Source organism: Hemiscyllium ocellatum, chromosome 8 (assembly GCF_020745735.1).
Source record: "Hemiscyllium ocellatum isolate sHemOce1 chromosome 8, sHemOce1.pat.X.cur, whole genome shotgun sequence".
NCBI lineage: Eukaryota > Metazoa > Chordata > Chondrichthyes > Orectolobiformes > Hemiscylliidae > Hemiscyllium > Hemiscyllium ocellatum.
In genome coordinates, this window is record NC_083408.1 from 55,866,593 (window position 1) to 55,890,558 (window position 23,966).

A 23,966-nucleotide genomic window follows, 5' to 3' on the forward strand; every position below is an offset into this window, starting at 1 on the left:
TTTAGTATTGAATAAAGGCCAATGTGTAACTAAGTACTATCGCTGGCTGCAGAAAAATGGAGGCTATATTTGGATTCAGTCCAGTGCCACTATTGCATTCAATGCAAAAAATGCCACTGAAAAAAATGTCATCTGGGTCAATTATGTTCTCAGGTAAGAAAATTACTTCTGTCTGAATATAAATTTTCTTTTTCTAAATGTGGATAGTTTTTAAAAAATATTTGTTGCTCAGTATTTATAAGTTTCATGAAGAAACTGTATCTTATGTTTGTCTAATTTGGTGTTTAAAATCTGTGCTTAGCATATATGCTGTTAGTGATTCTATATCTTAAGAAATATTACAATTCTTTCATATGGACCACTCACATGCTGGAAAGTCATTTTTGCATTTAAAAAATTTAATTACACTACCCTGCCCCCAAGTCTCCTGATTTTACTAAATGTTACACCATGGCTGTAATTATAAAAAGGTTAATACAGTTGCGGTAATTTAACATAACCCTCCCATTGGGAAGCTGATTAATTTGAAATGGCTGCATCATACATGTAAAATGGTACATTACAGCAGAAACTTGGACTCCTTGAATCAGTTAGCTGATGGCTACTGTGGATCAGATTGCTACCAGCAGTACAGAATTTCAACCCTGTTCTGGCTGGTGTGGATTTTTGATTTGTTTTCTTTCCCATCCTGTAAGAGAGGTAGTGAGGTTGGACCGGCCTCTAGATAGAGACTGAAAGCGAAAACACCTTGGGATTATTTGATGGTTTGGTATTTACCCATGTCAACCCACATATTGCCAAACTATTGTTCAATTCAGTGAACTGGTAATTGAATTACCAAAGTCACACAACCGTGAGTTCTTAATTATTTAAAGCTTTGTATATATTTTTAAAATGGCCAAAGAGGTTGACAATTTATTTTCAAGATGAGAACATGTGTTATATTAATAAGATTTGGAAAACTGCTACATGACAATTAGATCCTAAAGCAATTCTGAAAGTGAACAGAAATGTTTTGCAAGTAATCTTGTGGTTTCTTCAAAATATATTACACTAACTTCTCTTGTTACGAATATAAGGAATTTATACAGGCAAGATAGTCTTCTACAGTTCTGCAAAGTGTGGTGTAAACAGCAGTGACTCATAAAACAGGCATCATATGTAGACAGGTGTTGGTGCAAATTAAGTTTCAGGCCATTTATAATTAGTATAATGTGGGAGATATTGAAATAGTCAAACCTAAAAGTCACAAAGAAATAAATGTGACATCAGCATTGTAAGTGCTGAGATAGAAACAAAGTTGGGCAATTTCAAAGAGGCAGTCGCAGTGTAAGCACACTTCAAGGTCAAATATGATATTAACTTTTTGACAGACTAGTATCGTGTCAGACTGTTGCTGGCAGAGGCGTGGAGTTGGTAGACAGGCAAATGAGTTATGTTTTCTTTTTTTGTGGGGGACAGTTGGGGTAGTAGTGGAGAAAATAATGGCTTAATTCTTTCCAACATTTAATTTGACAAAATTGCAGCTCCTTCAGTACTAAATGTAAGATAAACAGCCCGGTAGTTTATCAATGGTCAGAAAGTGGTGGTCATCGATATAAATTGGAAAGCCAATGCTATGGAAATGTATATTTTTGATATAATCATGACAACAATATGAACAAGAACCTGGGAGCCGTTCATTCGCCATCCTGTTTACTGAGTTATGGATTATGATACCATAATAGGGGACAGGAGAAACTGCAGATGCTGGAGATCAGAGCTGAAAAATGTGTTGCTGGAAAAGCGCAGCAGGTCTGGCAGCATCAAAGGAGCAGGAGAATCAACGTTTCGGGCATAAGCCCTTCTTCAGGAAGGTCTTCATTCCTGAAGAAGGGCTTATGTCCGAAATGTCGATTCTCCTGCTCCTTTGATGCTGTCTGAACTGCTGCGCTTTTCCAGCAACACATTTTTCAGAATAGGGGACAATTTACCAAACATGAAACATAATTAAAACAATAAGATGCTCTCATCAGTAAATTTTCCATAAATCAAAGCAAAACAAGTTGTGAAGTGGCAGTCGTCATGATCAACATATAAAGATTAATGTCAGTTTTCACTCTTTTCTTTTTTTGGGAACATATTGAGGCCTCAATAATCTTCATAGTCCTTTATTTGGTTAAAGATCATACAAATACAAACTGTGAAAGAGACTGAAATTTATATGATCTATTGAATTATTTCAGCTAAATAAAATTGATGACTTGACATAATATACAGTAATTTACAATACTCCTATTTTTGGCCCAAGAGCAGTGAGATGGAACACATGACAACAAAGCAGTAAATTCTTCATTATGATTGAATGAGTAAGAGATGCAAAATTGAAATCTGACATACCACAGAAAAAGAGATGTAAACTGATGGATAGTTTGATTTAAAATTGTTTTACTAAACTGCAAATGAACTACTTACTGAGCAAAATAGGTTGGAACCTAGAATGCACTCATTAGTCATGGCGTTTGCTAGGGAATAGCTCATGGCACAGGAATGGGCAAGTATTTACAAAACATTAAACATGATTCAAGCAATAAGTTGGTCTCTTCAGTAAATTCTCCTTAAATAAAGAAAAATGAAGTGACAACCTTATTTGTAACACTCACAAATTGGGCCTTACCGTAACAGTGTTATACTCTAGAAGATAGCTATTTAAAGAATCCAAGTCCACACTTATGTTGAGAGCTCTATTTAGTTAACACTCCATAAAACCTACATCTAACTGATTTTTTTCCTCTTTTTACACTGAACTGTTATCACACACAACTGAGTGACATTCCCACCACACAAAATCACTGTTACTTTTTCTTTTGTCTTTTTAATGACTGTCCACACATGCAAAAACATCTGTGTAACCAATTCAATATTTACATACAAAGCTCATTATGGGCAAACCCAATTATGGGCTATAGTTATACAATGCAACTCACACCCATTTACCCTTTAATTAAATTATTCTTCACCTGTTCCCTCATTGTATTAGATCTCAGGCATCCCTTCAGAACTTAGTAAATGATAACAGATTCTTTTTTATCATTTTAAATAAATCAATATATACTTAATTAAAAACAAACAAAATAAAATGTACAAAATTACAACACATTCCTTGTGCCCTTTGCACAAAGCTCCAACCGTCCTTTATCCAGTACGTCCAACAGTTTGTTAGAGTTCGTGTCTTTCTTTGTAGAAAAATCAGACAGCTGGCTGCTGCTATCCATCATTTCAGTTTAGAGATTTCCCCATTGTTCAGCATCTGTTATAAAACTGCAATATTGATTCTGAGTCTTTTTTTCACTCACATTTCATTGTGTGTACATTATCATATAGTTACATATTATCAATATGGCACTCAATGGGTCTTGCTGCTGAATCCCATTTTAGTATTTCTTCCAGTAATTTTGCTATGAAAAGCATCAAATCAGCTGCTTCGCCAAGAGTAGGAGTTTCTGATGCTAAAGTGCTTTTTAATAGTCTTCTGATCCAAATATTATAAACCCTCCACTCATCAAAGAGATTTATGTAAGAAATATTCCCATCAACAACAAGTTTCAAGTTCCTGCATTTTCCAGTGTTCAAAATTCCAAAACACAATGCTTCATTTTTAGCTCTTTCTAAGTTTTGTTTGCACAGATAACTTGGGAGTTTTCATAGTTCTACTCAATTCTAATACTTAAAACGAATATATGTCCGTGTTTGGATGCTGAGCCAATTCAGCTGTCTTATTGTACTTTGCAGTTCACACAATTGGTGAGGGAAGTTATAGGTCATGGTGTAAAAGTGACAGTAGCAACATGGATACATAATTGGCTGGGTGATAGGAAACAGAGAATGGTGGTAAATTAATGTTTTTTAGCTGGATAATGATTTGTAGTGTGGAATTCCCCAGGAATCAGTATTGTGATTTTTGGCTTTTTCTCATATCTATTAATGATCTGCATCCTGGTATACAGGGGACAATTTCAAAAGCACTAAACTTGGAAGAACTGTAAACTGTGAGGATGACAGTATTGAATTTGAAAAGGATGACTAACATGTTAGTGGAGTTGGTGGATAGGTGACAAATGAGGTTAATGCAGAGAAGTGTGAGGTGATGCACTTTGGTCAGAACAACATTATGAAACAGGGGATTAAATTCTAAAGAGGTACAAGAGCAAAGAGACCTTGTTGTGGGTACAGATCATTGAAGGAGGCAGGACAGATGGAGACAATGGTTAATAAAGGATAATATTTTTGGCATTATTAATAGGCCATAGAGTACAAGAGCCAGGACAGTGATGTTGAACTTGCACAAAACACTTGCTAGACCTCAACCAGAGAAACACACACAGTTGTAGGCACATTATATGAGAGATGTGAATGCATTGGAGTGGGTGCAAAGGTAATTTGCAAAAATAGTTCCAGGAATGACAAACTCCTGTTATGAGGATAACTGTTCTTCTTGGAGAGAAGAAGGCTGTGAGGAGATTTGATAAAGGTTTTCAAAATCATGAGTAGGCTGATTAGTGTAAAAGAAAAGGGAATGAGAGGGCATAGATTTCAAGTGCAATCGAAGCCAGGTGATGTGAGAAAAATGTTTTGCAATCAGTGAGTAGTTAGGTATGGAATGCACTGTCTGGAAATGTTTGAACGCAGGTTCAGTTGAGACACTTGAGGGCATTGGATGATTAGTTGGATAGAAATAGTACAAAAAGGGTAAAATCACCACTGGGCTGCTCTCCCATTCGAGAGAGACAATTAATGGTGGTTTAACCTGAGGGTCACCATGCGTCAGGCTTCACTCTAATTAAGCAGGAATTAAACTCTGCATTGCAAACCAGGTATCCAACCAACTGAGCTAACTGACCCCCTTTTAGGAAATGATGTGCAGGAACATGGGGAATAGGCAGGAGATTGGCACGTAATAAAACTAGAGCTGCACAATGGGCCAAATATCCTCCTTCTGACCCTTAACACTTTATCCATTTTACCCATGGAAGCCATTGCATCGTTTTGTGACTTTAACAACTATCAGTAGGGCTAACATTTTCCAAATAAGTTTGCTGATAAAGGTGACACTTGATCCATTCTGCCTGATTTCTAATCCAATATACTTAAAAGCCCTACAAGCTGACCTTATATTTTGAATTCAGCTTTAAACACATTTATGACAATGTTTCCAAAGTCACTGCACCCAACCCATAAAACCATCACCTCCATATATCATAAAGATAACTGAGAGCTGCCTTCATGATGCAAATAAATGTAACAGGGTTTGGTTTTAACTGAAGACAACTTAATTTTAATAAGACAGACCTTATTGAAAGGAAGTAAATTCAAGAGGTATTATTTAGGCCACATAGCATTTATTTAACATCTAAAATATTCCCATTGCATTTAGTGCCTATTTTGGAAGACATAAATATTTCCTTCTGAGACTGATCTCCCTTCAGAAATGCAGTTTTAATCATTTGATCAACATTTGATTAACACTCCCAAATATTTGTTGCTAACAAAGCCTAGAAAATTTTCAGAATTGCTTTTCCAATAATCTACTCTTATTGTTTCGTCCCCCAGTTTTGATTCAAAACTTCATGCCATTTGCCTTGCTTTAGTAAGTCCCAGAAGGAGACAATGTTTCCAATCATGTTGACAATATACGTTGGTTGTCCCCTATCTGGAATCTCTGTGTACACTCCAACTGCTCTCCATCTTTGTAGTTCTCATTGTTTGGCATTATTTATTAACTTGTCTTCCAGTTTGTTCATGGCCACTAAGACTACCCTATCACATGATGTTCTGCTCCTAGTAGTTTTCCTGGTTTATACTCTATTTGTTGAACTACACACACTATCTTGCTATCAGTCTCCTGTTTGACTACTATTGGTTCACCTCCCCCTTCTATTAACAAGATAACTTTCAACAGATCATGATCTCTTTTAAGGAGCATACTCACTTCCAAACCCATAGTTTGAACGCATGCTCTCTTCTTGCTGCCTTCCATTATTGTATTTTTTTAAGTACATTCATTTTTCTTAACCAATCGATCTAACCTCCTGCCCCACATTTCTTATCTTCATCCAGCTTTTATATTTTCCTGTGACCTTACCTGCTTTATTTGTAATGTTAAAAATCACACAACACCAGATTATAATCTAACCTGTTGGACAATAATGTGGTGTTGTGTGATTCTCAACTTTTTTCACCCCACCACAGTGCAACACTGGTACTTCCATATTATTATTTATAGTGGTCACATTTCTCTACTGATTAATTCCTTCTGGCAAATATTTGGCTTTCATACACACTTCTGGTAGTGATAGGCTCATATTGATCATCGGAACTGATCTGTCCATCTTCAGACAAAATGGCAATTGTAGCAGTTTGGTCCTTATAGTTGTACACTATCTGGGTATGCGTGGTACCTGGTTCCTCGTTATTTTCTATTACTCTTTCAGATTCTGATAATTTGTAATCCATACCAAGCAACCTTGACCATACCCTAACATTCTGGTTCCTATGCTGTACAATTACTATTTCCCATCTTTACCAATAACCCCTCCTAGGCCTTTCCATTCTTTAAGCCCCTCTTATAATAAAGGATATCTCACATGTTGAAACTGGTTTCCAAAGGCCTTACCTTATATCTTAAGGTTTGCTGAATACTTTGTGATTTTGACTTGAATAAAAGCCTTTTCTCCTGTATGCAGTACTTTCAAATGCTCTGAGAAAGTAGAGTTAATTATATTCCCTTCTCAAACTGGGGGGTTGATCACTAATGGAACTTCAGGGTTCCCAACAAAAACTAACTGATACAGGCTATATTCTCCAACCATCTACAACAGATTCTTAGTGTATAGAGTCCACACTGGTGCATATAATAATTTTCATCTATTACTATATGATTCCTTTTACATTCCCCCTTGATAAAAGAGTTTTCTGCTGCTTAATGCATAACTATGATATTCTTATTTACACATCTCCACACACATCATTCGTAAGCATTATTGCTCAAGAAATTTTGTCAGTGGACAAAATGTGGATACCTTTTTATTTCCTTACCCATAACTATTTTATCTTTACAAAGCACTATTGTTGACTTGACAAAATCTGGTTCCTAAATCTACAAAATGCAAAATGAATACATGTTTTTCTTCAACCCATATCTTTAAATTCTTAGTCACCACCTCGTTGAAATCTCTTGCTATCGCTTTACCATAGACTGTGATGGTGTCCTTTGATATTTCTTACAAATCTAACATCTATCACTTTTCTCTTCTGTGAACTTATCATACTACATTAATTTTTAAAAACTTTTAGAGGATGGATGGCAAATTGCCTCTGTAAATTTAATACAATTATCTTTTGCCTTTCAAATTCCATCCCCTGATGTCAGTAACACTGTTTTAATTTATTTTGTCGAATGGTATTTTCTATTAAGGAAATACAATAGTGTCCTGACTATGTAAATTGCAAGTTCACAAATTTTTCAAGTACACCAGCTTTTTCATTGTTTACGTGTAAAAAATGAGGTCTGCAGATGCTGGAGATCACAGCTGCAAATGTGTTGCTGGTCAAAGCACAGCAGGTCAGGCAGCATCTCAGGAATAGAGAATTCGACGTTTCGAGCATAGTATCATCTGTTCTTCCTTCGTTGATGCCTACATAATAACAATGGTATTTCATTATGCACTATCTCTGTACTAATAACCCACAATAAGGTGGCTGACTTTAAACTGTCCTCTTGGCAATTAGGGATGGGTAATAAGTGCTGGCTCAGCCAGCTATGTCCACATCCCGTGAACAAATACAACAATAATAATTCTACTTGACAAGGAATAACCACCCTATTTAAACATTTTAACAAGTTATCTCTAAATCCGAAGCTTACAGAACTCCCAAATGTTTAAATTTTGTCTTAATTCTTATTGATCAGAGAGTCTAGGAAACATTCTAGCCGGTCAATTCTGCACACTGTAGATCTCCATCCACTGTTGATTACTGCACAATTGAAAAGCTCTGCTACCAGGACATTCATCACTAAGCTAAATCTTCTTGTGACCAGCACAATGCCCTTTCTTTGATCTATGTCTCTATCTTCTCCCTTCCAAACTTCTGTTTCATGTTTAGTTTTTTTTAAATTTAGGGCTATTAGGACAGTTTATGGTATAGTAGTACTTGGAATCACACCTCAAGTGTTGCTTGATTACACCCTGAGCATTTGTGGAATTCATGCTCTTCCTGTAAATTCCAAATTCTCCCTGTTTCTCAAAATTATCTATCACAGTTGTGATATAAAATGTGTGGTATGCATAGAAATCACTTATTTTAAGCTTTAATTTTGAACTGGTGGTGTGTGGGCTTTGATCTATGTATATGATAAGGAAGAAAGAGACTGGGGTGATAATCGGAATTTATTTTTATTGGGGGAGTTTTACAAGCAGACAGAGTGGCTAAAGCTTACCTTCAGTTTCAAAAGGTCAGGTAATTTCATGTTGTTCAGAGGAAATATTCATAGCTTGGAAAGTTTGCTTTCAGTTTGCAGAAGTCCTAGTTGAATTTGGATGTATGAAATAGTTTTGATGGAGAAGAGAGTGGGTTTAGAGCTATTGGAAAATAGGTTACCTCAGTGTAATAATGCTAGTGTGCAAGTTCCAATCCAAAAGTTTAAATTTAGAAGCTGGAAAAAGTTTTTTGAAGCTGAGAAAGTTGTGACATCTTGTAATTTATTTATTTGTGGGATGTGGGCATGGCTAGCTCAACAGCATTTATTGCCAGTTCTTTGTTGTCCTTGAGAAGATGGTGCTGAGCTGCCTTCTTCAACCACTGTAGTCTATATCCTATAGGTTGACCCACAATGCTCTTAGGGAGGAACTTCCAGGATTTTGCAGCAACAATGAAAGAACAGTGTTATATTACCATGTCAGGATGGTGAGTAACCGAAATGGAACTTGCAAAAGATGGTGTCCCCATGTATTTGCTGCTCTTGTCCTTGGAAGATGTCGTGGGTTTAGAAACTTCTGACTAAAGGTGTTTGGTGAATTTCTGCAGTGCATCTTTGTAGACAGAACACATTGCTGCTCCTGAGCATTATTGGTAGAGGAGGTAGGTGCTTATGGTTGTGCAGTCAATCAAATGGGCAACTTTATCCTGGCTGGTGTCAAGCTTCTTGAATTTGATGGAAGTGTGCTCATCCAGACAAGTGGGGAGTATTCCATCATACTCCTGACTTGTGCCTTGTAGATGATGGGCAGGCTCTGAGACTCAACAGTTAAGTTACTCATAGCTGTATTCCTGGGCTCTGACCTGCTCTTGTAGCCACTGGTTTATATGGTGAGTCCAGTTGAGTTTCTGGTCAATGATAACCCATTGGAAGTGGTTGACAGTGTGGAATTGTGATGATAATACGATTGAATGTCAAAGGATAATGGCTAGGTTTGTCTCTTATTGTAGATGATCATTGCTTGATATTTGTGTGGTGTGAATAGTACTTGTCAGCCCAAGCCTGGATATTGTCCAGATTTTATTGCATTTGAACATGGACTGGTTCAGTGCACCTGCTTCAGTGTCTGAGGAATGATGAATGGTGCTGAACATTGATGCTGAACCAATCAAAGAAGAGACAATGAAACTGTTAAGAACAGGAATTGAAAGAAACAGTTAAGTTAAACCGATAAATGTAATATCGCAGTGGAATTTTCTGGTGTTTTGAGTACTGTAAAGTAATAGTGTTTACATTAATGGCACTGTATTTTTCAATGTGTTTCAAAATATTTCCATTTCTGTTATGTACAAATATTTTGTTTTATTCTATTTTACTTTCCTCTTGCATAATAAGCTTCTGCTCATCTGTTGAAATTTCATCTGCAGCATCTTGTGTTTCAGTGAAAGACAACCATGGTAGATTTTTTAAAAAGCAAGATATGATCTGTTGAGCCAAATTTCAGTCTGGGACCTAATTTAGAGTAAGAACATTAGCAGAGATTATGATACATTTCTGACCTTGTTTCTATTTGTTATCATTTTCCTTTCATGTGTCCTGAATCTTCTGTCCTATGCCAATTGCCTCCTTTGAACCACACATGCCACTGGAAAGGAATGCTTTCCCAGGAATTTTCCTATATTCCAACAGTGTATGTTTATCCTCAGATTTAAGTTCTGTGAAAGCTAGATGTCTACCCATACTTGATACTATGGCACAGTCCAAAAACTTAAATGCCAGCAAAGACTGGGAAGATTCCAAATGAAATTTGTGCAGGTTTGCATACAGTCTTCTGAATTCCATTATATACTCTTCAATGGTCGTCTAAATTTACCAAGATCCGACCACACTTCATAAGCAGTCACAAAAGCATCTTTTTGATAAATTTTATCTGTAGAATTAACACTCTGTCCAAATCTTCATCTGTGTTCAATTCATTGAGCTCTAAATTTGAAAACGTTCTTTCTTGACGTGCCTTTGTATGGTCATGAAAATGCTAAGGCCATACATTGTTTCGTCTTTGGTAAAGCAGTAACTCAGGTCCACACTATAAATTCATTCTTCTGTTGTTCACAAGGGCTTACTTTCAGCAAATTAATTCAACCATCATCTGCTACCAGTAGACAGCAATTGTATTTCAACAGATTTCAAGTCCACACTTCTAGTGAGAGCTTTATTTAGCTTAGCCACATTGCATTAAACTCACATCTGACTGATTACCAGCTACCCATATTAATACAGCCAATTCTCACCCAGCAAACAATTACTTAATATATACATCACTTTCTTCAGGAACGATGAAGGACTTATGCCTGAAACATCGACTCTCCTGCTGCTCGGATGCTGCCTGACCTGTGCTTTTCCAGCACCACACTTTTTTGACTCTGATTCTCCAGCATCTGCAGTCCTCATTTTCTCCCTTGTTCCTTTAGATCTTGGGTATCCCTTCAGACCTTTTTATATGATACCAGCAATCAGGTCTAAGTTCACCTAGTTCCCTCCTTTTAATGTGATCATCAAAGATCAACCCTCTGACTCATTTCTTAATTAGGAGATCTTCCAAAAATAACTTCTCTCTCACACAATCAAATTCTGAATCCCAGTCAGGTTTGTTGATTTTTCTAAACTTTGCTGTATCAAGAGCTGGGAAATCTGTCCAAGGAGTATTGCCAACCAAAGTACTTATAATTGAATCAGATGGGTCAGTATTCCAGTATTATAACCCTATGTCCTTCAAACCAGAGAGTTAAATATTCTCAATAGGGCAAAGATAGAAACACTAACTTAGTATCCCTCAGTATGGGAAGGGAGTAATCAGTAGGTCTTTTTATAGCTATCCATTACTTCCTGCTGGATATACGCAGAGGTAGCTTATGTTTAGAAATTGTAATCACTGCCCTCCCTCACCAAGTCAACATTGTGGTCTCCAATACAATGGAAAGCAGGCAGGTGTCATAATCAGAAGCTTACCTTCCATTTTGTAAAATAAACTAATTAATGATTTGGTTAACAAAGAAATAAGCCTGAATTTTATATTACCTTCACAATTTTTATGTGGACTGAAATGGAAGTGATTTGGAAGGAGACACAGCAGGTAACAGGATAACCTGCAAATGGGTGCATAAAGACTCAGTGGAAGATTCTGATGCTGAAGATTGAAATGTTGACAATATTTTAAGTTTGAGTTATCATTGTTTAAGCTTGAAATTGGTCACTACCCTTTCCCAGGAAATACAAAAACAAACAGGGTGGCACAGTGGCTCAGTGGTTAGCACTGCTGCCTCACAGCACCACGATCCCAGGTTCGATTCCAGCCTCGGGTGACTGTCTGTGAGGAGTTTGCACGTGCTCCCTGTGTCTGCGTGGGTTTCCTTCGGGTGCTCCAGTTTCCTCCCACAGTCCAAAGATGTGCAGGTGAATTGACAATGCAAAGCGTTAAGTACATCATTCAGAGGGAAATGTGTCTGGGTGGGTTACTCTTCGGAGGGTCGAATGGCCTGTTTCCACACTGTAGGGAATCTAATCTAATCTAAGAAAACTCAATCAAGTTGTGCACTCCCAACATTGGGAGTTTAGATTCCTGTCCTTCGTAGGAATTGTTCATTTAGTAGCAGCCTCCTCCATCAAAGATGAAAGATGGAGAGGAAGGAGGAAGCTTACCTGGGACAAGTGACCCAGCAAGGTGAACAATGCTTCAATGCAAAGGCAGTCTCACTTTGAGTCTTTATACTCACCTTTTCAACATATCCTATTACTTGGCCTGTCCCCCTCCAAACATTTGTCTCATCCTCCCACTGACAGACAGAGGTACATAAAGTCACTGCTCAGTCAACCATGCCTAAAGGGTCAGGATAATATACCTCCAGATTCCTGAATGAACATGCCTTGGAAGACTCTGTCGCCAGCATGACTGTTACATCCTGGTGTGAAATGCTCTCAAAGGAGATTGCCATCTATTGTTGCTGGTCACCTGATGCTAATGGCATTAACAGTAGCTGGTCTTGCTTTCTTTTGCCTCTGGACCATCCCAGACATCATGAGGGAACCAGAGTGAAATTTTCTGCTTCATGTCCAGCACTATATATGGGTTTTAGAGATGCTATTTTAGGTAAATCCAGTTAATGTGATTTACCGGTGACAGTGCCACTCAAATAAAAAGAATTAGAGGTTTTGCAGCAATGACAGGAATTCTGAAGGTGAGAGGGCTGATTCATTACATACTGTTGGCAAAAATACCACAATCTAGACAACCAGGTACATTTCTAAACAGAAAAGATTCACCTACCAAGTGGAGCTCTGCAATATTTTACTGCTTGAGTCTCACTCACGTTGTATGCTGGGCTTTGCATAACCTGGTCCACCAGAGAAAGGAACCCCTAACAGAAGAGAATCTGATGGAGACTGTCATATCCACTGAGGATGAGGATGCGGAGTTGGAAAGTGAACCATGTCAGTCAGCTGTGCTAGTCAGTGTGCTGGAGGCATGAGAGACTCGAGGTATGATCTAGAGGAAGGACTTGAAAGCTGGGTAAGCAAGTTTGCGGATGACACAAAAGTCGGTGGAGTTGTGGATAGTGAGGAAGGAAGTGGTAGGTTACAGCGGGATATAGATAAGTTGCAGAGCTGGGCGGAAATGTGGCAAATGGAATTCAATGTAGCTAAGTGCGAAGTCGTTCACTTTGGTAGGAATAACAAGATGATGGATTACTGGGCTAATGGTAGGCTACTTGGTAGTGTGGATGAGCAGAGGGATCTTGGTGTCCATGTACACAGATCTCTGAAAGTTGCCACCCAGGTAAATAGTGCTGTGAGGAAGGCATATGGTGTACTGGGCTTTATTGGCAGAGGAATTGAGTTCCGGAGTCCTGAGGTCATGTTGCAGTTGTATAAGACTCTGGTGCGGCCTCATCTGGAGTATTGTGTGCAGTTTTGGTCGCCATACTATAGGAAGGATGTGGAAGCTTTAGAACGAGTGCAGAGGAGGTTTACCAGGATGTTGCCTGGAATGGTAGGAAAATCTTATGAGGAAAGGCTGAGGCACTTGGGGCTGTTCTCATTGGAGAAGAGAAGGTTTAGGGGAGATCTGATAGAAGTGTATAAGATGATTAGGGGTTTAGATAGGGTAGATACTAAGAACCTTTTACCGCTAATGGAGTCAGGTGTTACTAGGGGACATAGCTTTAAATTAAGGGGTGGTAGGTATAGGACAGATGTTAGGGGTAGATTCTTCACACAGCGGGTTGTGAGTTCATGGAATGCCCTGCCCGTATCAGTGGTGAACTCTCCTTCTTTATGGTCATTTAAGCGGGCATTGGATAGGCATTTGGAAGTTATTGGGCTAGTATAGGTTAGGTAGGATTCGGTCGGCGCAACATCGAGGGCCGAAGGGCCTGTACTGCGCTGTATCCTTCTATGTTCTATGTTCTATGTTCTATGTATGGCAAAGATTCCAAGAGCAATGTATTTTCAGCTCAACTAGAATATCTTTGCCATACCCGGCTTTTCATGGTAGCTCTTAGGAACACAACAGCCATCTTTCAGGTGGCAATATTGAGATATCAAATGAGGTTAGGCAGGGGGACCCACATAAACACAAACTTCTTTAAAAGCATACAATTAATGCAAATCAAAAGCATCACATATGAAGGAAGCTGGAACATCAAGTGGAAAAAGCAATGCTGTAGTAAGTGAGCAATTTTCATAACCCTCAAAAGCTGCGTGTGCAGCATCTCCATCACTGGCAACTCCAGAGGCTCAGCAACAGCTTGGGGCTCAGCATTTACATTGCCTTCAGCACTCCTCCTACTGCTAGAGGCTTGCTTTATCTCAGTCTCTGATCAGTGGTCTTGCAATGCGCTTACCAGCATGTGGATGTCTTAAAGCCAACTCATATGCAAGCATCAAGGTGTATGTATGTCCTTGGTGCTGCATGTGGAACAAGCATGTGGTGCTGCACGCTCTGAACTTCTTCCTCCTCACAGGTTAATGTTTGATCCCTCAGGGTACATGGCTGCAGCAGGCTGATGCCAGCATCATATGAGGTGGCTTCTTTGGGGGCAAAAAACACAGTCATGACATCAGGAGATTGTAACCAGAGTTTGAACCTTAAGCCCCTTTGACATTGAGATACACATTCCTCTTCAAATCCTGCATGCTTTCAAACTCCAAACCCATCAAAATTACCTCTCTGCTACCGTCCTCGGTTTGAAAACACCGACCTAGGCACTTCCTTTGGCACAGTTTCGCAGGAGAGAACCGTGCACCCCTGGAATCTCAGCCATTCCAGGGCCATTCTCCAACCACAGCTGACCCAATTATGTAACTCCGCTGACTCACTGCCAGATCCAGCAATGCCTCCTCTGGACAGGTGAAAATTGTTGAGCTGGTTTGGCCACATCTGACCCTTGGGATATTTTGCAAATAAAACTGTACATCGTCATGAATCAGCTGTACTAAAATGATGCTTCCAAATGTGTGACAAGCATGCCCTTCATCAGCATTCACACATTTGCAGTGCTCCTGATAATTGCCCAAGCAGCTCCCACTCTTGCCCATTCAGCCTCTTCTGGCACTTTAACCCAAGTTCTGTGGACACCTTCATGGCTGCTTGGCAACCTCCATCCAGGTTAGGAGATCTCTGTATCTCATCAACAGGCAAATCATTTATGTGAATCATTTAGCCCAAGAGAGGGCGTGCAGGTAGTCATCATCAATCAGAAAGGAGCCATCTTTTGTTTGGGCTCCAAATGAATCCTCTCTGCACCAGGTGGAGGAACAAAGAGCTAAAGAACAAAATTTGAGTCTCTCTCTAAGCACCTGTGTTTTTTTTTCATTCTTTAATGGGACATGGGCATTGCTGGCAAGGCCAACATTTTTTGCTCATCCTTAATTGCCCATGTACTGAATCTTTCTTGGCCATTTCAGAGGAATATTGAAAATCACCCACATTACAGTGAAGGTCAGTGAGCTCAGGTGGCTGGACACCTGGTTTGCCGTGCAGAGTGATGCCAACAGGATGGTTCAGTTCCAGTATTAATTAAGGTTTCAACAGAACTGCCACCTTCTAAACCTCAGCCTTCAACTGAGAAACGGTGACACTCACATTAAATCATCACCAGGCATCTCTCTCTCTCTCTCACACACACACACACACACACACACATTCTCTCCCTCTCTCTCTCTCTCACATTCTCTCTCATTCCCAGAGTCAAAAGCTTCACTTTTACCCGTGAGCCTGGAGTCACCTGTAGACTAGGTCAGGTAAGGATGATAGATTTGCTTCACTTAAGAGCATTGTTTAGTGAATGACTTGGGTTTTCACAGCAATTGTCTATGGTACCATTACTGAGATCAGCTATTCATAAGGGGAGTGGGACAGGAGTCCTCAAACGCTCATTCCTCACTGTGAAGGATCCAGGTTGAAACAATGCTGCCACAAGCAATCGAAGTTTACCACTGGGAATCTGAAATATAAACAGTTCTGGAAAATAACTCAGTAGGTCTCGCAGCATTTATAGAGAAGAACTTCCTCTTTTTTTTCCATTTCTTTGCTTTGATTCCTCGCACTGTTGCTTAACTTGCTAATATTACAGTCTAGACTCTCATTTGAGAAATTAAGCTGATCCAAAGATTCTTAAAGACTGCCAGGTTAGACAAAGTAACTGGATAAGTGACTGTTTTCTGAGAAGGATAGAAAATTAACCAAAAGATAGTTGAATGCTGCATGAAGTGTCTAGAAGACACTAATGGAAATTAATGGAAGATATTAATGGAAATAGAATCAAACATGCAACCTCAAGATACAATTGCAAACGGTTCAGGATTAGCACTCTCTAAATAACTGTCATTTGTTGCTGTGTGCTTCATGATCCACTTAATTTAAATGAATTAACCAGACTGGATTTAATGCAGCCTGCCTCAGTGGAAACCCCAATGAACAGGCCCACTTAATCATAGGAGAAGCCACATGTTCAATTCCTGGAAGCAGGAAAACTTGCCATGATTAAACTGGAGGCAGGAATGGGTCCGTGGGGGGACGTGTTGCTACTTGTAGTAGACTGTCAATTAGGCTCATTACTGAACCAACTGACACTAATGATCTCTGAGTACACCACAATTTTGCATTGATTCAGGGATCACATGAGAATGGCAAAGCTATCGTAACCCCCAGAAAGTCTCCAAACAGCTCTGAGGGATTGAATGGGGAATTTCCACCTAAGACAATCCTGAATCTTGGGGAAGGGTCACACTGCCAAGCACTTAATTCAGTCATGTCCCCTCCTCAGAAATGATGTATGTTCTCTGAGCAGTGGGCTGAACCTGGATCTATTACATTGAATTTCATCCCCTACCACAAGTATTATGAAACTAGTAGAAGCAAAAAAGCAATTACATTTAAATTTGAAGATATTTAAGAACTGATTTAATTCAGAAAGAATGAATAAAGACTTGGCATTTTTATTTTCTCTTTCATGAAGACAGGACCTCCACTCATCCTGCAGCCAATGAATTACTTCTGAAATGTATTGTAATTTATTAGTAACAATTTTGGGAGTACTGTACATCACAACTTGATCTTAACCTTGAGGTGACCATGAACTAAAACAGAGAAGTCCTCCTGGATTACAGTGTTTAAAATGGTTTATGTGTAATTTGTGAGAGATAGTAAAGGGAGTACAAATTCAAAACAGGTTCCAGCAAGGGGGAAAACACATACATCTGCAGTGATGGATTGATTTTGTTCTGACAGCCACCATTCCCATATGGATAAGAGAAAGGACTTGTTTCAGATTATTTGAAAATGTTTATAATGGAGGTTTTATATATTACTCTAGAAACCAAACTGAGAATGTTAACAGAGTGCACAATTACTTTGAAGCATCATTGTTTCAATGGTGTATCAAGCCTTATAAGAACAGAATTTGAATAAACAGGAACCACTAATCGTATTGATTAAATGCTGTTGATAAAGGTGTGTTTTTGTCATCTTGTTTTATCAAAGACCCTTCCTTTATTTTCATCATAACAATATCACATACAAACTGAGATATATGGGACTGAATGTTACCATATTTTGATAAAGTATCAAAGGATTAATTTCCTCAAATTTCATGGGTTGTTGGTGGTTTTTCTCACACTATCTTCCCGAGCCCTTCTAATTTCCTAGCACTCCCCTATTGCACCTGTCTTGTCCAGTACTAGCCAATTATCCGACCTGCCAAGCCCATAAGTTCACATCAACACCCAGCTATCCAAGATATACAGTCATTCCTGATACTGGTGCCATCTTGGAACCTGAAACATGCATCTGGCCAACTGTTGTAATCTGGAGCTACCCCTCACTATCAATGTAGTGGCCTCAATCAAAGCTTCTCACTGCATAGAGGTGACATAGCTGACACCTCCTTCCACATACAACTGCATGTTCCTACACCAATTGCTGTTTAAGACTAGGTTTACAGCTTATCTGTCTTTACCAACAGCCTAATGTTGCATCCCACTCTAAATTACTGCCACTCTTCCCTCAAAGTCCACAGTAGTTCAGCATCTTATTATTTAATGTGGGATCATCATATCCATGGAAGAATTCAGTGATCTCAACAAATTCATTTCTCTTTATAAAGACTCAAAGTGATCAGATATCAAACAGACTGAAGCTGCATTTGCTTCTCAGAACACAAACGAACATATCAAGAACTAAAAGTTTATAGTCAATTAATGACCTCTCATCTATTCGTTGTTATCTACCCAAACTGACTGTCACCAGAGTCCTGCCAGTCCTACTGCACTCTATCATGCTCATGGTGTTATTCCTGCTCATTGTCCTCATCCTCCTCCATGAAAGTCAGTCCAGCTGCCCCCAGTTCTTCAGACTCCTTTATAACCCCTCTTTGCAAGCTCGAGTTGAACAGAACACAGCATGCTAGGATTATTCTCCCCACTCTGCCTGGAGAACACCACAAAGTCCACCAGACTGGTAAAGCAGTGGAATCTCATCTTCAGCTAGTCTGCTACACCATGGCCTTGGTTGTAGCAAGTGCTGAATTGTATCTGCACTCAGCCTTAGTCAGGGACATATGCAATGGAGTCATTGGTTATGGCTACATTGGGTAACCTCCCAATAATCATCCTTGCAAGGCATCTGAACTTTCAAATGCAGCAGGAACACAATATTCTCATCATGGCTGCTTCCAGTTATGGTAAAGCAATCAGAAAGTGTAAGTGCTGAATGAGTAATGAAACCTTTTCAAACCAGCTCCATATCATTCATGGAAGATATCACTGCATGTGGAAAAGTCTTGCAGTATTCTTACAGTTCAGCTGGAGAAGAATTCAGTCCTATGGCCCTGTGCACCCCAGGAAGTCTTACATTAGCCTTGTGGAGTCTGTATAGTCTGTAGGTGCCTCTTTTAAGGTCAATTGTGATTGCCTCGGCTTCATAGAGCTGTATGTCTGCAATTTGAAATGACCAATGGCATGGTGTGATGTAGCTGTGGCTTTAAGAGGTTGTTTTTTCCTTTTGTTTGATGACAGGTTGTAAGGCAGAGAGAATGAGCAGTCTACCAAAACAACTAGAGTAAACAGCTTGTGAGGCCTTAGATTTTTCTAAAAATTGGAATAGATGCAGAGTCAAAAAGTGCGGCACTGGAAAAGCACAGCAGATCAGGCAGCATCCAGACAGCAGGAGAACTGACGTCTCGGACTTAAGCCTGGATGGGTGTGGCCAGCTGTCAAAGACCAGGATTTCTAGTTTTTTTTAGTTTTTAGGTTTAGCTTTAAGAAGTTGCTACTCTGGGCTTGAAGAAGTGGAAGCAAATCTCTCGATTGCAGTCAAAAACTGCAGATTCTCTTCCTCGGCTTCTCAATTACCTGTGAGAACAGATCTGTTTTTCTGAATTTGTCTTTTTGCAAAAGAGTGTGTTTATGGGATATTACTATATTGCAACAGTTAATTAGTAATCATTACCATATCTATTATTCCGTTAAGTTTTCCAATCGAGTTAATTTATTCTTAATTCCTTTTTCTTTGGTTGTATTTTAACTATAGCGGTTAAATAAAATGTGTTTTCCTCGACATCGAGTAGTTTGACCAATCGAACTGCATCTGGAACACAGCATGTTAGCTTTGCTTTTAAAATAAGAAAAAGTTAGGGTCTAGGCTGCCTTCTTAAAGTATTTTGAGGGGATCTGGTCTGGTCCATAACAGTGGCCAACTTCACTTCCAACCAGCCATTTGCACTTTACCCAGGTCTACACTGCATCTCACATGCACGATGATGTGATGTAGTTATTTCATCCTGTACACTGCAGAATTGACCCAATATACAGTTGAAAGGCTTTTTTTGGTCAGAAGTGACGCCCATGTTTTTCATCAGCAGACACTGACTCCATCTACTCCAGAAGTGGCAATGGCCATCTTCCATTTGTAGGTCATGTTGAATAATGGAAGGCAACATGGAATGCATTTGATACTGAAAGTTCCAACTTCAGTTTTATTGTCAGATGTCTCCATTGAACCTAATGTTTGCTTACCTTAAATCTACCATGACCTTCATTCTGCTGACCCCTAGGACTGACCATGTTCCACTCCCCTGACCAACTTGGATGGACAGATGATGATTGACCAGACTTTGACTGATACCTCTGCATAACCCTGAGTGATAACCCACCATTCCCTGACTGCGTTGCAGTGGACCAGTAGGAGTGTCCATGGCCCATTCCCCAGACTGTAGTGAGACAGACCCTCTGACCCAGACAGCTATACCTCAGCTCTTGGATCATGGATGCTGTCTTGATAGACTACATGGCACCCCTTTGACTGACAGCTGTCTCCCGCATCCCCTCCCCCCTCTCCCCCCACCCCATACCACTGACTTGTCTGAGAACGACTCCCCTTTGCCTTTGACACATGGCCATTTGGTTGATACACATGCAACATAGTTGCCAGTTAGGTTGCCAGTACATTCTGTAGGTGTGAGATTGACATTGTACTATGGTGTTTGGGAGCATGTCCACCCCATTGATTGATTTCTGCTAATTAGCCTGGCTTTGTTTCTGCAATGAACTGCAAGACTAAACAGAAATACTGAGTGTACAAAAAGCTAAAAGGCAACATAAGGGCACCTTGAGCATCCAGATAAGCATTACGTGAGTGAGCACTGAGAGCCAGGAAGCAATTCTGAGATGCAGCCTGGTCCAATCTGTGAGCTGAGTGTCTATCTTGTGCACTGTGTTATTGCAGCAGTATTTCAATGATAGTTGTCAGTGCAGTGTAATGTTCTCCACTACACCGTGGAAACATACTGTAAGTGCATCAGAGATGTGCTACAATGGGGTGGAGAGGCAGGCATGTGTCATGTGCCAGTGTCTTTGGATGGGGGGTTCCCTGCGGCCACTGCTGTTTGGAGATCTGGAGGACCAGCAGTGAAATAGTAGGGTGCATATTAAAGAGGCAAGATTCAGTAATAATGTGGTGGATGATGGATGATAATTCCCAGTAATCAACTTCTCATTGCTTACTAATCAGGATCCTGTCCTAATTTCCAAAACATAGTGCACTTGTTGCTCTCAACATTGAGAAAGACCTTGTTCGACTTCTTTCCCGATTCTGTCACATTTCTCATCAGGGCCTTGGAAGATTCATAAATTTTCACATGTTGAACATTGCAATAATATGTCTTCCAAAAAACATTAAAGATATATTAAACATGTTTCTTAACTATAAGGAATGTTGGTTAAAATCGATGTGAGAATGTTAGAATCGCTTAAAAAGGAAATTTTACTGGTGACAATTCTTATGTTGGTTTTCACAATTTAGTGAACTACTAACCTCAACATCAAGTCTTCCCTGGTTTTGGATGAACAAAAATGCCATTCTTGCCCAATAATTGTGTCCCATTACCCCTTTACAGTCTGAACAGGAGCTCTGTCTCTTCCTCAATAGCAATAGTGTTTATACTGATATAACAATGCCCAACATGACCAATTAATATTCAAGATCCTTCATCTAGTTTTAATGCCTGAAACCTTCACAGACTAAACTTCACTAAAGCAACATTTAAAGAAGACAGGAGCTGGCCTCTGATGGCTGATGTGGGTGCCTGGCCTGACCAATTATTGAGGATGGTCCAGGGAATCCATGTGCAATGTTTGGTTCGTTCAGCTGGCTGGACAGCAGGCTTGTAATGCAGTGCAATGCCAACAGTACGGGTTCAGTTCCCACACCGGCTGAGATCACCAGGAAAGACTCTCCTTCTCAACCTGTCTCCTTGCCTGAGGCATGGTGATCCTGAGGTTAAACAACCACCAGTCATCCCTTTTTCTCTCTCTATAATGAGAGAGCAGCCCTTTGGTCTGGTAAGCCTATGATGACATTAATTGTTCTTTTAGTAACTATTAACCAGAAACCTAACTGGACCATCCATATAAATATTGTTGCTGCAAAAACAGGTCAGATATTGGGAATCCTGCAGCAATTAATTCACATCCTAACTCACCAAAGTGTGTCCATCATATACAGGGTGCAAGTCATTTGCCCTCATTGAATGTAACTCCCACAACACCAAAAAACCGACACATTCAAGACAAAGTAGCATGCTTGATTAGTACCCCATTTTCATCTTAAATAATCACTTCTTCCAATACTAATACACTAATATAGTGACAGCAGTATGTGTCATCTAATTATAGATGTGCGGCAGTAACTCACAAAGACTCCTTTGACTGTGCTTCCCAAATCTGTGACCTTCACCAGTTAGCAGACAGGAATATGAGATGCATGACAGCCCCACACCCCAAGTTCTCCCCCATGTCACACATAATCCTAACCTGGCATTATATCACCATTCCAGGAGGATCACTGCGTCAAAATCCAAAAACTCTGTTCCTAACAGCACTGGGGTCTGCCTGTACCACAAGGAGTGCCACAATTCAAGAAGTGACTCAGTGCCACCTTCTCCGAACTAAGGACACCCACATCCCTTGGTATAATTTGAAAAATTGTGTCCTGAGGATTGGATGGCACAGGTTCCAGATAATGCAATGTGGCCAACCAGAGTTGTTCTCTGTTACAATTCGTTGCCTGTGTATCAGCCACAATTGACAATAGAGCTTTGCATTACTTCCAGAATGATATCATTGTTCCCCCAGTAAAACAACAAGATAAGCCATGAACTAGCTTCAAAGGCAAGATGTGTATGCTTTATTGTGTGAACCAAAGCAGTTTGATGGAATTTTTGATTTTGAAATTACAACAGAATGTCACAAAAGAATTGTGATGAAGTGAATGCATGACTGAAGCTTTTCATTCAAAATCTGACATCAGGTGAAAATGATAGTAAAAGAAGTGGCAATCTTAACTGATGATAAAAGGAACTCCAACAATAATATTCATTGATTCAATTCAGTGAAGGATGTCTGGAAATGTTTTAATGCTTGGAAGTATGAATTTTAGTTTGCTCTTTTCAATATGAAAGAATACCAAACATTAGATTCTTAATGAATATTTAACCATGTATACATGCAGAACCTAACATAAGTGTTATTTTCCTAGTGATTTTGAGTATAAGGATGTCCCAATGGATATTGCACAGCTTCCTAATCTTCCTGAGAAAACCTCTGAATCTTCCGAGACTTCTGATTCTGAATCTGATTCAAAAGAAAACTCAGGTATTAGTAGTAAATATTAAATCCAGCACCTGCAGTCTGGTACCAAAGTCTGTACATTTCTATGTATTTATGTTATTTGTGTTATTTCTATGGAAAATGACAGATGTTTCAAAACAGGTTAATGACTGCCTATTACAAAACATGTAAATGCAAGTCAATAGGTAATGCTATCTCTGTTTACCAGAAGCATACATTTGAGTATCCTACTACATAAAGCATCCCCAAGGATGTATCATAACATTGACAGGAATAGATTAAGAATTAATAGGTTAGTGTTGCATGTATGACACATCATTTGTACTTGTGAAGATTCCAGCTACCTACGAGTGTCTATCACTATTAATTTTGTTGTTAGCACATCAGTTTTATTATTTTTAAATGAGCAAAATTCATGCTTTCAGTTTTCAATGCTTGCCCCACGCCATGTGTAATTCTACAGTGTAATGGCCAGCATACCAACTGAAGAACTTCACAAAGCATTGGACTGCAAAACATTGAAAGAAGCCCCAAGATAGATAACAGTGTTAAACACACTTAATTCAGCATGACTGTGAATTTGTATTGTAGCAATATCCAGCACTTTACACTACACTAGCACAGGAGCAGGAATTTTGTAGCATCATTGGTGAAATCATCTTACCACTGGTGACACCAAAACTCTGTTTGATAAAGTTTGATGGAAAATTGTGCAGTTTTAATTTAAATGTTAAGAAGTTTAACAACTTTATAGATCCATACTGTTGTTTTCTGAAGCAAATATAGGCAGCAGTCAACAGTAATACTGTCATCAAATCCATCATTTTGT

General features: G+C 39.3%; 1 protein-coding gene across 1 annotated transcript in view; it reads left to right on the top strand.

Annotated features, from left to right (window-relative positions):
* LOC132818253 (neuronal PAS domain-containing protein 3) overlaps nucleotides 1-23,966 on the top strand; it is a 1,297,641-nt gene that overhangs the window by 1,267,352 nt on the left and 6,323 nt on the right. Inside the window, exons 10-11 of the mRNA XM_060829049.1 lie at nucleotides 6-153; nucleotides 23,046-23,161. Of these exons, the coding sequence (XP_060685032.1) occupies nucleotides 6-153; nucleotides 23,046-23,161 (264 nt within the window). The remainder of the gene's footprint in view (nucleotides 1-5; nucleotides 154-23,045; nucleotides 23,162-23,966) is intronic.